General features: G+C 38.8%; 1 protein-coding gene across 1 annotated transcript in view; it reads right to left on the minus strand.

The window, feature by feature from the left end:
• Positions 1-14475, minus strand: part of STK39 (serine/threonine kinase 39) — a 294181-nt gene that overhangs the window by 56106 nt on the left and 223600 nt on the right. The window contains exons 15-16 of the mRNA XM_007965255.3: positions 7081-7133; positions 2721-2789 (exon numbers count right to left, since the gene is read on the minus strand). Of these exons, the coding sequence (XP_007963446.2) occupies positions 2721-2789; positions 7081-7133 (122 nt within the window). The remainder of the gene's footprint in view (positions 1-2720; positions 2790-7080; positions 7134-14475) is intronic.

The raw sequence follows: 14475 nt of genomic DNA on the forward strand, positions 1-14475 counted from the left end.
AACTCTGCCTTAATTTCCTAATTTCCTCCTTTTAAAAATTCAACAACAACAATAAAACCTTAACTTTAGCTGAGCCTGGGGCAAAAAAAAGAAGTACATTAAACTTGACTGCAGGTCTGAAGCAAGGACCATGCTTAAAAGAAGACGTGACCTAACGCCTTTCCATGAAGCTCTCTTATTTTCTGTGTTCCTAGCCACCTGCCAGGATCAACTCCAGTAAAAGAACAATCTGATCCTCGGCTTCTTGCCCAATAGGAAACATTAGTAGGTGTTTCAAAGAAGTTTCTGATTATCAATTTTCACTTGATTAATTTTCTATTCTGGATGCTTAGCATATGGACCATAGCCCTCTTCAAGGAAAATATATTTTGCAGGGTCTCCTGATCTAGCCATTAACTGTTCTATTTCTTCTGGTAAACTAAGACACAAAAGTGTGTACTTATGTTTTCTAATGAAAGAGAGTATTCATCTTCATCAAGGAATTGGTAGGTTAACATAATGAATTCTTAGACGGAATTTAAAGTAGACACCAAAGTTGAATCAATCTTTTTTCTCAGCTTCCCTCTCACATTTGATTAGAAAACTTAGGTGAGAACTTAGCTGGCCTTAAACCTCACAAGATTGTAAAGGAAAATGTGAAAGACAAGATATATAAGGGAATACACACTCACACCACATAAATGCATGTTAAGTCCACTTTCCTTTAAAATATATCTGTGTCCCCTCATGTATGGAGCCACTTGGCAAAGGAGTTACAGCTTCATTGTGAAATCAATGTGAACACTTGATGTAAAATCAATAGGGAAAAAACTTATTTTTTACATTTTTTTCTAATTATAAAGGTATCTTTGTATCTGCATTTATGACATATCAATTGTATATAAAGAACATATTGGATATTGTGTCTTTAGTCAGAATTCTAATCTCCCACTATAAACTCAATTCTTCTTATTTACATAAAATGATTCACTTTATAATGATTTACATTCTAAAGTTACTAGGAACAAATTATTCTGATAGGTGAGTGTATCTACCTTAAACTCCCCCTCAGTCACATACTCCAGCATTATTGGGGAAGGACTTACTTTGAATAAGTTATTTTTTTAAATTAAAACATATCATTTAAGGGGCTGGGAGCGGTGGCTCACACCTGTAATCCCAGCACTCTGGGAGGCCAAGGCAGGTGGATCACTTGAGGTCAGGAGTTCAAAACCAGCCCGGCCAACATGGCGAAACCCTGTCTCTACTAAAAATACAAAAATCAGCCGGGAATGGTGGTACGTGCCTGTAGTCCCAAGCTACTCGGGAGGCTGAGGCATGAGAATTGCCTGGACCTGGAGGCGGAGGTTGCAGTGGGCCGAGAATACACCACTGCATTCCAGCCTGGGTGACAGAGTGAGACCCTGTTTCAAAAGAACAAAAACAAAAACAAACATAAACCATATCATTTCAGGGGAGCATGTCATTTCAAACATCAGTTTTGAGTTGAATATTTTTTAATAAGGCATTATCATAATACATAGTCCCCTAAATAATGTTATTAGAGTTAATAATATAATATATTAACATAATTATTAATATGCTAACTAACCTTGATTAGTTAGGGATCATAAAATCTCTACAAAGTCAGAATTTGCTGAAGAGCATGGAGCACTCACCCTCACTCTAGGTGGAACCAGGCTACACATTTTCTCAGATGGCTGTCTGCCTCTTAGAACTTTCCCGCCTCCTTTGCTTTGTCAGGAGGTCTATGGGTGGCTGCTTGCTCCTATCAGCAGTCTATGTTGAGCAGGCTCTCCTATCTCTGTACAGCTATCTTATGATTCTAAAGGAGGCAGAAAGACCCACAAAGTGAAATCGTTCTGCCACGTCCCAGCTGCATGGTTCTGGACACACCACGGAACCTCTTTAGGAATTCATTTCCTTATCTATACAGTGAAAGAACTGGCCTGAATGATCTTTAAGTTCCCATCCAAACCTGAGATTTTACAATGAATATTGCTGAGAGCTAAAAAAACAAATTCTAAGTTTATTAGAACTGTGTCCAAAGAAAGAATATAGAAACTCTGAGTAAGGGTTTCAAAGGTTCCTATGCTTTAGTGAACAGAATTTATAGCATCTTATTTTTGTTACATCATGGACTTTTGGGTCTTCTGAGTTCTTTGGTATATTTCCAATAAATGAGGCTCCTCATTGGATAAATCATGTCTAGATACATGAGACAGGATTACATTAAGAGCTTTTGAAAAAAAGAAAATTAAATATGATCCTTTTTTTTTTTTTTTTTTGAGACGGAGTTTCACTTTTGTTGTGCAATGGTACGATCTCAGCTCACTGCAACTTCCGCCTCCCAGGTTCAAGAGATTCTCCTGCCCCAGCTTCCCGAGTAGCTGAGACTACGGACATGCACCACCCATGCCCAGCTAATTTTGTATTTTCAGTAGAGGCGGGGTTTCACCAAATAGGTCAGGCTGGTCTCTAACTCCTGACCTCAGGTGATCCACCTACCTTGGCCTCCCAGAGTGCTGGGATTATAGGCATGAGCCATGGCACCCGTCCAAACAAGATTCTTAAATATACTTCTACATAAAAGATAAGAATTCAAGAAGAATTCTTCAAGTATTCAGAGTGAATTATTCCTTAATGAACACTTTTGCTTCCAAACACATTTCCATTTTATATACCAACAAAATGACAGTGCATACTAAAAAACAATTTACCTATAACTACATCGTGACCATCCACCAAGCCAGCAGAGAAGAGCTCCTGAGATACACCATCTGCTGTATCTGTCCAAATGTGAAATGAATATGTATTAGTAACTATAACATAAAAATCAACAACCCAGTACAATGTAAAATATATATATTTCATTTACGAAAATCATCCATGAGTTTTAATTCAACAATTCAGACTCTTATCAAGAGAAAATCAGAAGCAACATGAAATACATTTTGCCACGTGCCATCTGCATCTTGCTATTTATTCAACAGAAGTTACACAAAATTATGTTTTCCATTTTTGGTGAAATAAAACACTTGTGCCCTCTGGCTACTATCTGAATTAATCTTCAAATGTGCCTCCGGAAGTTATAACTGTTCCCTATCACACTGTTTCTCTTTCCTGCCAAGGTTAATCCCACCCACCATTATCAATCCTTTTCTATCATTAGTAGCTATGCAGTGAATTTACAGCAAAGGTTGAATGGGTAGCATCTGATATAACCTTGCATGTTGTACAAACAGCCTATGAGCTTGCTGGACTATTAAGACGAGTTATTTAAATGTATGCTATTAAGAAACTCCTTTAACACGACATTGATCATTTGATAGCAACAGATACACTGTCTTAGAAAAATGTGGCTGAATAAAATACCGTACTTTCTCAATGATAAGTGACAGGAGTTCGCAATCTCCTAAGGATGGGACTAAAGAGGCCGTGGCAAGTGAATACAGCTGGAATTACTTAATTGAAAGGTTACGAATGAACATGATAACACTGTAACCTTCTATTTGAAGGCTTTGTAAAGAGAAACTGATAAATTGCAATGTGCTCAGGAGAACTGTTAGAAACCCCCACGTTTTCACAAGGGAGCTCACTTGGTTCAAGGGAGCTGACTTGGTCCCCAGGGATTTCAGATATTCTCACAAATATTTAGAACTGTAGCTTGATAAGAAGAAACTGGCTCAGCAGGCTGTAACACTCTCGATGGGGGTTTGACAGAAATGTCTTCCAAAGTCAGGGGGCACCTGAAAGTACAGCTGCTAAATCAGATGAGCATCTAAACAGAATTGCGGTTTGTGACACCAAAAGCTGCCCTAAACATAAACCGCGTTTCATTACTTCATCTGTGCTTCAGATGTGGTGACTATGTAACTGGGCCGGTGTGTGCGTGTGTGTTTGTGTGTATCTGTGTTTGCATGTGTGCATATACATGTGAGTGTGCAGCTGGAGGTACATTTGTGTTTCACAATTCTCGGGGTTTAAAGAGCTTGCCCAGTGTCTGACACATAGTAAATACTCAATAAACGGTAACTATGATGATGATGCAGCAGCCAAAGATCATTTGAAACACACCTTACACTTTATACCTCCAGAGAAAATGCGGTATTCTGCCATTTTACTGATTCCATTTCATAATGAAGTCATAATGAAATGGAATAAAATGAAGTAAATGGCAAAGAAATATATAGGAATCTTACTAAACTATAAAGTTCCATATAAGATGAGCTTGTCTTAGGCTTTGTCCTTTTTGCTAGCAGTACAAAAAAACACTTTGGCCCAGTGCAACAGCTCATATCTGTAATTCCAGCACTTTAGGAGGCCAAGGCGAGATGATTGCTTGAGACCAGGAGTTACAGACCAGTCTGGGCAACATAGGGAGACCCCGTCTCTACAAAGCATAAAAAATTAGCTGGGCATGGTGGCATGTACCTGTGGTCCCAGCTACTTGGGAGGCTGACTGGAAGGATCACTTGAGCCTGGGAGGTCAAGGCTGCAGTGAGCTCCAGCCAGGGTGACAGAGTGAAACCCTGTCTATTTTTAAAAAGGAAAAGAAAAAAAATAAACACCTTATAAAGTCTCTTCATGATAAAATGATCCCATAATCATGGAAGTTAGGGTAGCATAATGAGAGGCGCTACTCTGAACATGATGTAGCTTTCTGAAGCTGCTAGAACATTCAGCCTCATAACTGGCATCTTCTTGGATGTTACCCAAATCTTTATGGAAATAAGTGAACTGAATTAAAGAACCTAACACCTAGTAGGCATTGGGCAGATAGCAGGCAGTCATTCATTATATTTCTACTGAATGGTCATCTGCTGAAGCATTTGGATGTGTTACCCATCATTTCTAAAGTATCAGTAAGATCTTACACTTAAGTAAAGAGCTATAATCACAGAAGGTAGCCAAAAATGAAATAATCAAAGCTGCATTGAGGGATAGCACTAAAACAGTACCAAAATGACTGACATTCCCAAATGATTAAAGCATACGGCATGTTCTACTGTTTTCAGGACTCCTGGGCACCAGATGAGTCATGCCAAAATGGCAAACAGGTACCGCTGGCTGATCCAAATGGGAAATATTCCATATCTGCATGTGTGCCATTAGGCATTTTGTATGCATGGAAGTAAGATACCAGTAATAGTTCAGAACAGAAATGTGAAATAACTTATTTCATGTTTCATTAGCAATGTATTTTTCTTTAAGCTGTTTAACATCCCTGGTGCCTAAACAGGATAAATATTCATGTATTAATTTCTGGTTTCCAGAGCACATGGGACACACTACACAAAGGGCTTGTCCTCAAGTGAGGAAAGAGCATATTTTATGCGTTTACGTTATACATTTTGTGCCATATATACTTACGTGTATATACAGCACAAGCATAATGCATGTGGACTGCACACAGATTTACTGCAAGCAAAGTCTGAAATACAGACAGCATCAATAGTCACAGAAGTGCAGTGATATATGCATAGCGCTTCCTTCAATAATGGGCCTGTGCTCTGCCGCCCAGTGAAGGCTGGCTGTCATTAGGCAGACAATGCTATGGGTTCTGTCTGTGCAACAGAAGCAGGGACTGTTAATCTAAATGTGGCAAAGGCAGCTGCCAAAGCCAGTGCCAATGGCCCAATATTGCTGACAGGGCCATGTTACCCACAAAAGTCCTGAGCTCATATTCACTTCTTTGTTACCTCTTAAAATTAAAATTGATTTTCATTGCCATAGTCAATTTTAAACAATCAGATGTAAAGAAACAACCTAAAAATAAGAATCTGTTCTTTCTACTTGCTGTACTTGAAACATTTATTATATAATTACTAGATTTTATCACAGCATGGCCTGGTCAATATTTTTATATTATGACAAAATAGATAGCTTTTTGATAATACTACCTGGTGCTGTACAATTTCATAAACCAACTCTAAATTGTCAAAGATGGATATCTCCGGAAAGATCAATTAGCAAATCCACTACGGCCTTATGTCCATTTATTCATTGAGACAGAGTCTTGCTCTGTCGCCCGGGCTGGAGTGCAGTGGCACAATCTTGGCTCACTGCACCCTCTGCCTCCCAGGTTCAAGTGATTCTCTTGCCTCAGCCTCCCAAGTAGCTGAGACTAGAGCTGTGCACCATCACACCCAGCTGGTTTTTGTATTTTCAGTATATAGGGGGTTTCACCATGTTGGCCAGGCTGGTCTCACACTCCTAGCCTCAACTGATCCCCCGCCTCAGCCTCCCAAAGTGCTGAGATTACAGGTGTGAGCCACCATGCCTGGCCTGTACATTTATTTTAAAAAGATACTTCATATTTTAGTTTAATTCAAATATACCAGGAATCCTGAAATCTTTGCATGTATAGAAGACTAGCAATCAGGGACCAGTAAGCCTATGGCCAAGCATTGCCCAGGAATATTTTGTTTAGCTAGTGGCGTTTGTAAAAAAAAAAAAACAACTACTGAACATGAGTGAAATTAGATAGGAGATCCTCCAGTTTCCTGAAGTGCACACTATTCACTTTGGTTTCTGTGGACATCTGAGTTTGTGTCTTCCTGTAGATAATAACCACAGGGTGTCAAAGAGTTTACTGATGGACCACCTAATAAGCTAGAAAGTTCTTGTACTTTGGAGTTTTCAAAATTTTAGTAAACACTCCCCAACGGAGGCTTCATGTAATCTGAACTGAGATCACAGAAGCAAAGTATGTTACCTTTTTGTATGACCCCACTGTTTGCTGCTCATCCCTCATTAGGATTATGGTATGCTTCTCATTACATTCATCTTTAGGGCCTGCATTACCATAGTAATACTTATTTTCACGGTTGAGCTAATATATCTAACTTATATTTGTATGTATACTGTGCCGCATGTGTCACTGAGATTCAAGTAGTCAGTCATGATTTGGTTTGGAATCCTTAGAAGTATCAAAAGTCCTTCCTTCCATCTATCTCTCCTTCCTTCCTTCATTATTAAACAAAGCAGTTTTAAATAGCAAATTATAACCACATGCTTGTAATCAATTTCTGTAATGCTCTTTGAGGCAATAAAATAATAACTTCAATTAAAACTTACCTCTTCCTGGAGTAAACTCAAATCGTATGTCATTAAGTTCCTTTCTGGAGTTTCTGAAATACATAACATATAATACATTAAAGTCTAGCGAAGCAGAGTTTAGTCGAACTTACATGTATTCAGATTTTCACAAGATGCTACTAACATGTGGATAACATTTTACAGTTTGAGGTTACCCCCAAGTATTTTGTTAACTGGGAAAGATAGTTATGACAATAATAATGAAGAGATTTGTTTAATTTGAATGAATTTACCTTATATAAACATGCTTATATCACAAAATTCCAAAAACAAAATGTTCATCTTATAAAATCTGCACTAAACAGGAAACCTTGAATATAATTTCTTTTTTTTTTTTTTTTTTTTGAGACAGAGTTTCACTCTTGTTGCCCAGGCTGGAGTGCAATGGTGCAATCTCACTGCAACCTCTGTCTCCCAGGTTCAGCCTCCCGAGTAGCTGGAATTACAGGCATGTGCCAACACGCCCGGCTAATTTTTTGTATTTTTAGTAGAGATGGGGTTTTTCCATGTTGGTCAGGCTGGTCTCAAACTCCTGACCTCAGGTGATCCCCCCAGCCTCGGCCTCCCAAAGTGCTGGGATCACAGGCATGAGCCACCACACCCGGCCAATATAATTTCATTAAAATTTTCAGAAGCCTTTAGTCTAAAATAAATGGTATGCACTGCATTTTTCATATTTTTTCTTGAAAAATAATATTTTATTAAATCATTTTTAAAAGTGAAACAAACAGGCAAGATGGTCTCAGTGACAGAATTCAAGAAGCACTACACATTAAATCATGTAGCACAACACCAAGAAAAAGGTACACACTTAGTAGTTTAAAATTTTATCTAAATTTAAAATTTTATATATTCAGTAGGCAATTTTGCCAAGTTTTGCCCCAGGAATATATAAAACTTTAAGTAACTGTAAAGGCTTACATAAAACTGAAAAATATATATGTATATGCAATTTAAACATTAAATGGCACAGGGAGATATGAAATACATAAATATCTGAGACACAAGTTTTCCATTCAAATTAATTTTAAGAAATGATAATAAGGGGCAGTGAGCTATAATTAGAATAGTTTCAAATTCTTGTAAGAACACTAAAATATTATAAGTATCAACAGATGCTGTAAGTAAGGTTAACAAAAACATCTTAAGAAATTGCAGTAGAAGCCGGGCACGGTGGCTCACGCCTGTAATCCCAGCACTTTGAGAGGCTGAGGCGGACGGATCACTTGAGGTTAGGAGTTTGAGACCAGCCTGGCCTACATGGTGAAACCCCATTTCTACTAAAAATACAAAAATTAGCTGGGAGTGGTGGCACATCCCTATAATCCCAGCTACTCAGGAAGCTGCGGCAGGAGAACTGAAACCCTGGAGGTGGAAGTTGCAGTTAGCCGAGATCACACCACTGCACTATGGGCGACAGAGCAAGAGTTTGTCTCATTAAGAAAGAAAGGAGAGAGAGAGACAGAGAGAGAGTGAGAGAGAGAAAGTTGCAGTAGGAAACACGAACTAGTATTAGCTCAGCCTCTGAAAATGTCTAAGACAGAGTCAGAGACAGCCTGAATACCCATCCCGGAACATCGGGAAATTGAGCATTTGCACTCTCAAGCTCTGTGTGAAACCTCCCGGTCTCTGTGAACCATGCCCAAACCACAGCGAAGTTTGTCTCTGGGCCCTTTTTGGTCCACAGCCTGATTTTGGTTCTTTATGTCTTACCACATCCAACCACACTAAGAGTGAGGGAGCCCACAATGATGCACAGGGCATGGCACTCGCTGAAAGAATGCCCTTTTCCTCAGTGTCTAGAAAGTCAGCCTGTCTCCCACTTTTCCATAAACAAAACAGGGAGAAGTAAAGGGCCAAGAACTCAAGACATGTCCAAGCCCACACCCAGATATGAGAGCCTTGAACCTTGAACTTTGCATCTCCCCTCAGGTTTCCCCAACCTTGACTTTATCACTACTCCCCTCAGGGCTAAAATGGGACCAGGGATATAACTGTGCTTCTTTTAGGACCTATGGAAATCTGAAAACTGTAAAAATTGTGGATCCTCACCCTAAAAGAAAGTAGATACAGCAGTCCCCCTTTATCTTTGGTTTCATGTTCCATGGTTTCGGTTACCCATGTCAGCACAGTAAAATATTCTGAGAGAGAGACCACATTCACATATCCTTTATGACACTATATTGTTGTAATTGTTCTATTTTATTATTATTTCTTGCTGTTAATCTCTTACTGTGCCTAATTAAGCTTTATCATAAGTAAGTATGTATAGGGAAAAACATACTGCATAGATGGTTCAGTACTACCTTTGGCTTCAGTTATCCACAGCAGTTTTGAAACATACCCTTGCAAAGATACAGAGGGACTACCACACATAACTTAATGCGTAAAATTTTAGATAACTACAGAGGATTCAGAAATCATCTTGGACCCCAGACTAAAGAACCCTGCCTTGGAGGTGGAGTGTACCACTCACAACAGTGCCTACAGTGGGAGGATGGTTTGCGTGCTGCATTGTTTAAACAGCTTAAACTTTCTTTTCATTTATTTATTTTTTTGAGATGGAGTTTTGCTCTGTCGCCTGTCACCCAGGCTGGAATGCAGTGGCAAGATCTTTGCTCACTGCAACCTCTGCCTCCCAGGTTCTAGCTAGCAATTTTCCTGCCTCAGCCTCCCAAGCAGCTGGGAATACAGGAGTGTGCCACCAAGCCCAGCTAATTTTTTGTATTTTCAGTAGAGATGGGGTTTCACCATGTTGGTCAGGCTGGTCTTGAACTCCTGACCTCAAGTGATCCGCCTGCCTTGGCCTCCCAAAGTGCTGGGATTACAGGCATAAGCCACTGCGCCTGGCAAAGTTTCTTAATAAACCACCAATGTCACCACTGCACATTTACTTAGTGCTTTCATATATATCAGCAGTTCTCAAACTTTTTGGTCTTAGAACACTTTTATGTTCTTAAAAAGTACTGAGGACCCCTAAAGAGATTTTGTTTATATGGACTATATCTATCAAAGTTTACTGTATTAGAAATTAAAATTGATAATTAAAAAATATTAATTTATTTGAAAATGACAATAACCCATTATATATTAACGTAAATTTTATACGAAAAATTACTTTCCTTTTCAAAATGAAAACAAGTCAGTGAAAAAGAGCCCATTGTTTCACATTTTTGTAAACCTCTATAATATCGGGCTTAGGATAGCTCGAATCTTACAATTGTTTCTGCAATCTGTTGCAATGTCGAATGTTATAGAGACAGGAATTGAAAAATTCCACTGAACATGTGTGAAAGAGTGAAAAAGGCAAGTAATTTCTTGCTATCATTATAAAAATTGTTTTGACCTCATGGGCTCCCTGAAAGGGTCTCAAGGACTCCCAGGGTCACTGGACTACATTTTAAGTAACACTAATATATAAATGTATACACATACATATGTATGTACACTATAATTAAATGAGATATGATATATAATATATATCATACATAATCTCATTTAATTTCAATAATTAACCTTTGAGATATGCAAAGAGGTATTATTTGTTTTCCATTTTTTCCATGATTGTGTTCAACAGCTTCTCCAAGTTTACAAATTTAATGAATGGCAGAGTGAAGGCCAATAATTCCATACTGAGGGTACCAAATACAAACAGAAATGCTCAATTCCTTTAAGATAAAGCAATATTATTCTCCAAGATTTTGCATGTTCCCATAAAACAATTACCAAGCATTCATTTCCTTAATAGTCTTGGTTTTGTGTGCTGTATATGAGCAATGATTCACTTCAAACTAAAGTAGTCCAATAAGAAAACAACCATGAGGAAAGCAAGCATTTATAATGTATTTAATAATAAAATGACAGGAAAAAAATGATGAATTTGATTGGACATTAATTTGTGTCATTGTTCATTTCCTCTCTTCTTTTCCATCGGTCTTATTTAAAGAAATTTATTCTAGTAAGGTCATGAGAGGTGTAAGAACTGTACCCAGAATATCATTATGCATATCCTGATGCTTCAAATATTAATAACACAAAAAGTAATATCCAACACTCATAATTTCTGTCTATATCAACTGTGGTTCAAGTTATGGAGGCTGCATAGTCAAGTCATTCTTTTATGACTCTGAACCTAAAATACTCGCCTTTGAAAAGATCACAGTGATTGATTATGAGTAGTAGACTTGTCCCATCAAGATGAAATATAGTTGGAAAAATGCCTAATTGGAGCGAACTACTGAAGGTCATCCTTTTATAAAGAATTAATCTTTTCAGACTCATACTTAACACCTTTAATTGAAAGTACATTTACTTTAATTGATATGGCACAGGACACTCTTGATTTCAGGGAAGCTGAAAATAGGTATGATTTAAGGCCAGAAACTAAGTCTGTGCAACTTTATAGAGGAAATGATAAAAACTTGAGAGTAACAGTTTCAACACTCAGGCTGCCTTTGATAATTTTTATTAAAAATCCTTTTAACCCTAAAATAAAAACTCTTAAATTTGGTAAGGTACAGCCCCTTATAGCTCATTGCACTGAAAATGCAAATGTATACAGAACTCAGACAGGACATTTACTTTTTTTTTAAGTAGCTGATACAATTATATGGCTTAAAAATTAAAAGGTACAATAGGGCATTAAATATTCTGTGAAAATTGGCCCTCTCACTCCTGTCACCCAACTACCTGGTTGCCCTTCCAGGGGCAATCAGTGTTTTACGAATTTGGTGTATACTTCTTGATGTTTTATGCACGTACTAGCAAATATACACACATACTGAATACAAATGATAGCACAGTATATCCACTGTTTTATATCTTGCCTCTCTTTTAACATAATACCATCTTGGAATTTCTCCATATTAGTTTGTAGAGAGTTTTCTCATTCTTTTCTTTATAACTACATAGTCTTCTCTGGGATGCTACAGCCTTTTTCCACCAGTTCCCATTCTATGAACAGATTGTTTCCAATCTTTCACTATTATAAAGAGTGCTTCAATAAATAACCTTATTCTTATGTCATTTTGCATAAGTAGGAATATAAAAATAAATGTCTAGAGGTGAATTGTTTGGTCAAAGGATATATGCATTCGTAATTTGACACATACTATGAAATTCCCCTTCATTTAAGTTGTGCCCATTTATGCTCTTACCCACCAGTTGTAAGCACTATTGCAGAACTTTGAATAAATCAGAATGTATTAATAACTAGGGAGATGTGGGGACTGTGCCAGCTGGAAAGTTTCTTCCCCATCTAAAAGGGACAACCACTATTCAGTGCCTGCAGGTTATGGCCAGACAGGATTGGACTCAATGTTGCTCAATATTCAGATTTGTCAGAGAAGAAAGAAATTTGAAATTTTACATGACATTCCATAGTTTTAATTGTTGATACTAACTTTAAAATGCTCACACTAATGTGTGGGCCAGATTCAGTCTATTACCATTCATTAGTGAGGTCAAATATAACTTCTGCTGATAGTAATACACAAACCGATTTCTGGGGATGAAGCTTTCTGAAATGGTAAACTTCAAAGTTCTTTTTAAGGATCTACTAAAAAGAGTCATATAAATGATTACACTGACCCACAGACTGAACGCATGGGAGAAATTAATCATGGGAAAGAAAAATAAAGCCACAGAAACCTAACCAAAAGAAAATAATAATTCATAAACTTATAAAACTGAAATTCATTTTCTTCATTGCTTGGATTCTTTCAGAGACAAGGTCTCACTCGGTTGCCCAGGTAGTACAGTGGCACACTTGTTGCTCACTGCAGCCTTGAACTCTCGGGCTCAAGCAATTCTCCTTCCTCAGCCTCCTGCGCAGCTTGAACTATGGGCATGTGCCACCATGCCTGGTTAATTTTTAAATTTTTTGTAGAGAAAAGTGTCTTGCTATTTTGCTGAGGCTGGTGTTGAACTCTGGACTCATGTGATCTCCCTACCTCGGGATCCCAAAGTGCCGGGACTACAGGTGTGAGCCACGATGCCCAGTCTGATTTTTTAAAAATGTTTAGTAATTGATGTTCAGTGCTGACAAACTTTTTTTTTTTCTATGTCTACTTAATGTGAGAAGTTCAGAGATACAGATTGGCATGCATAAAGTTTTTCTTCTTCTTCTTTCAATTCATCTTCAAGTGACACAATGAACAATCAAATGAGGCAGCTGGCTAAGAGGCTGGTAACGCAGAACACGAGTGAACACCCATCCCTTCCCGGTGGTGGAGGTGCAGAAGGCAGGTGCGATTGAAGTATATATTTTACAGGATGTAGCTTTTATCTGCACCTCTTAATGTACCGTGTCAGGACAATCTGACAGAGTTATTGCTCCTGGAGGGCTCCAAAGTCAAAATGCCAGCTCAGAACTATTTGCATCCTTCAGCCTCACATTACTGTCTCTTAGCCCATGCCAGCAGCAGTATGAGGGCACTCACACTCTAAGACCCAGAAGTGATTAAAGCGGTAGAAATCCAAAGACCACTCATTGTCAAAGAGCATCAGAAACAGTAACTGTCACTGGCATTGTGTACCCTCCACCACAGGGATGCTCTCAAATGAGGATGAAAGGCAACTATTTCCCCGAGCTTTGAGGTTGGCAACACCACTAAGGGTATCTGTAAGAGTGCCAGGGATAGTGCTTCCCAGGGACCCAGGAGCAGTCGCTCCCTCTTAAGCAGCAGAGGATTTCTCAGACAATAGCCCTCTTCTTCCTTACTTTTGCCTGAAATTCCAGGTGAAGGTGTAGCTGTTAGTGTCCGGGGAATTTCAAAAGGATTCCCACATACTCTATTCCTAGACTATCTCCCTGCTATCAGGAGTAGGATGGGGGCCTTTTAAACAGGCTGAGCCAGGAATTGGTCAGGACATCATTTTCAGTTCAGTCTGCCTCTTGTCCTACTCTGGGCACTGAACCAAAGTCCATCCCCGCAGTCTCAGGAGGAGAAATGGACTGTGGCTCCCAGTGACCTGGGCAGATACTTCTGCTTCAGACAAGGAGGCCGCCTGGGGCAGGATGAGGAGATAATGTGACTTGTGCAGATGGGGATCTGAGTTCAAAACCACAAACTACTTATTTGGCCCTTCTGTAACTTGTTTCCTCAACTGTGAGAGGGGGAAATAATAATTCATAGCTGCTATGGTTTGAATGTCTCCCCGAAAAGGGATGTGTTGGAAACTTCATCCCTGATGTGACTATGTTGAGAGGCAGGGCCTAATGAGAGCTGTTTAGGTCATGAGAGCGCCACCCTCACAAATGGATTAATGCCAATTCTAAAAGCGCTTGAGGCTGTGAGTTTAATCTTTTGCTCTCTCTCACACCCTCTCTTTGCCCTTCTGCCATGGGATGACACAGCAAGAAGACCTTAAGAT

This window comes from Chlorocebus sabaeus, chromosome 10 (genome assembly GCF_047675955.1).
Source record: "Chlorocebus sabaeus isolate Y175 chromosome 10, mChlSab1.0.hap1, whole genome shotgun sequence".
Taxonomy (NCBI): domain Eukaryota; kingdom Metazoa; phylum Chordata; class Mammalia; order Primates; family Cercopithecidae; genus Chlorocebus; species Chlorocebus sabaeus.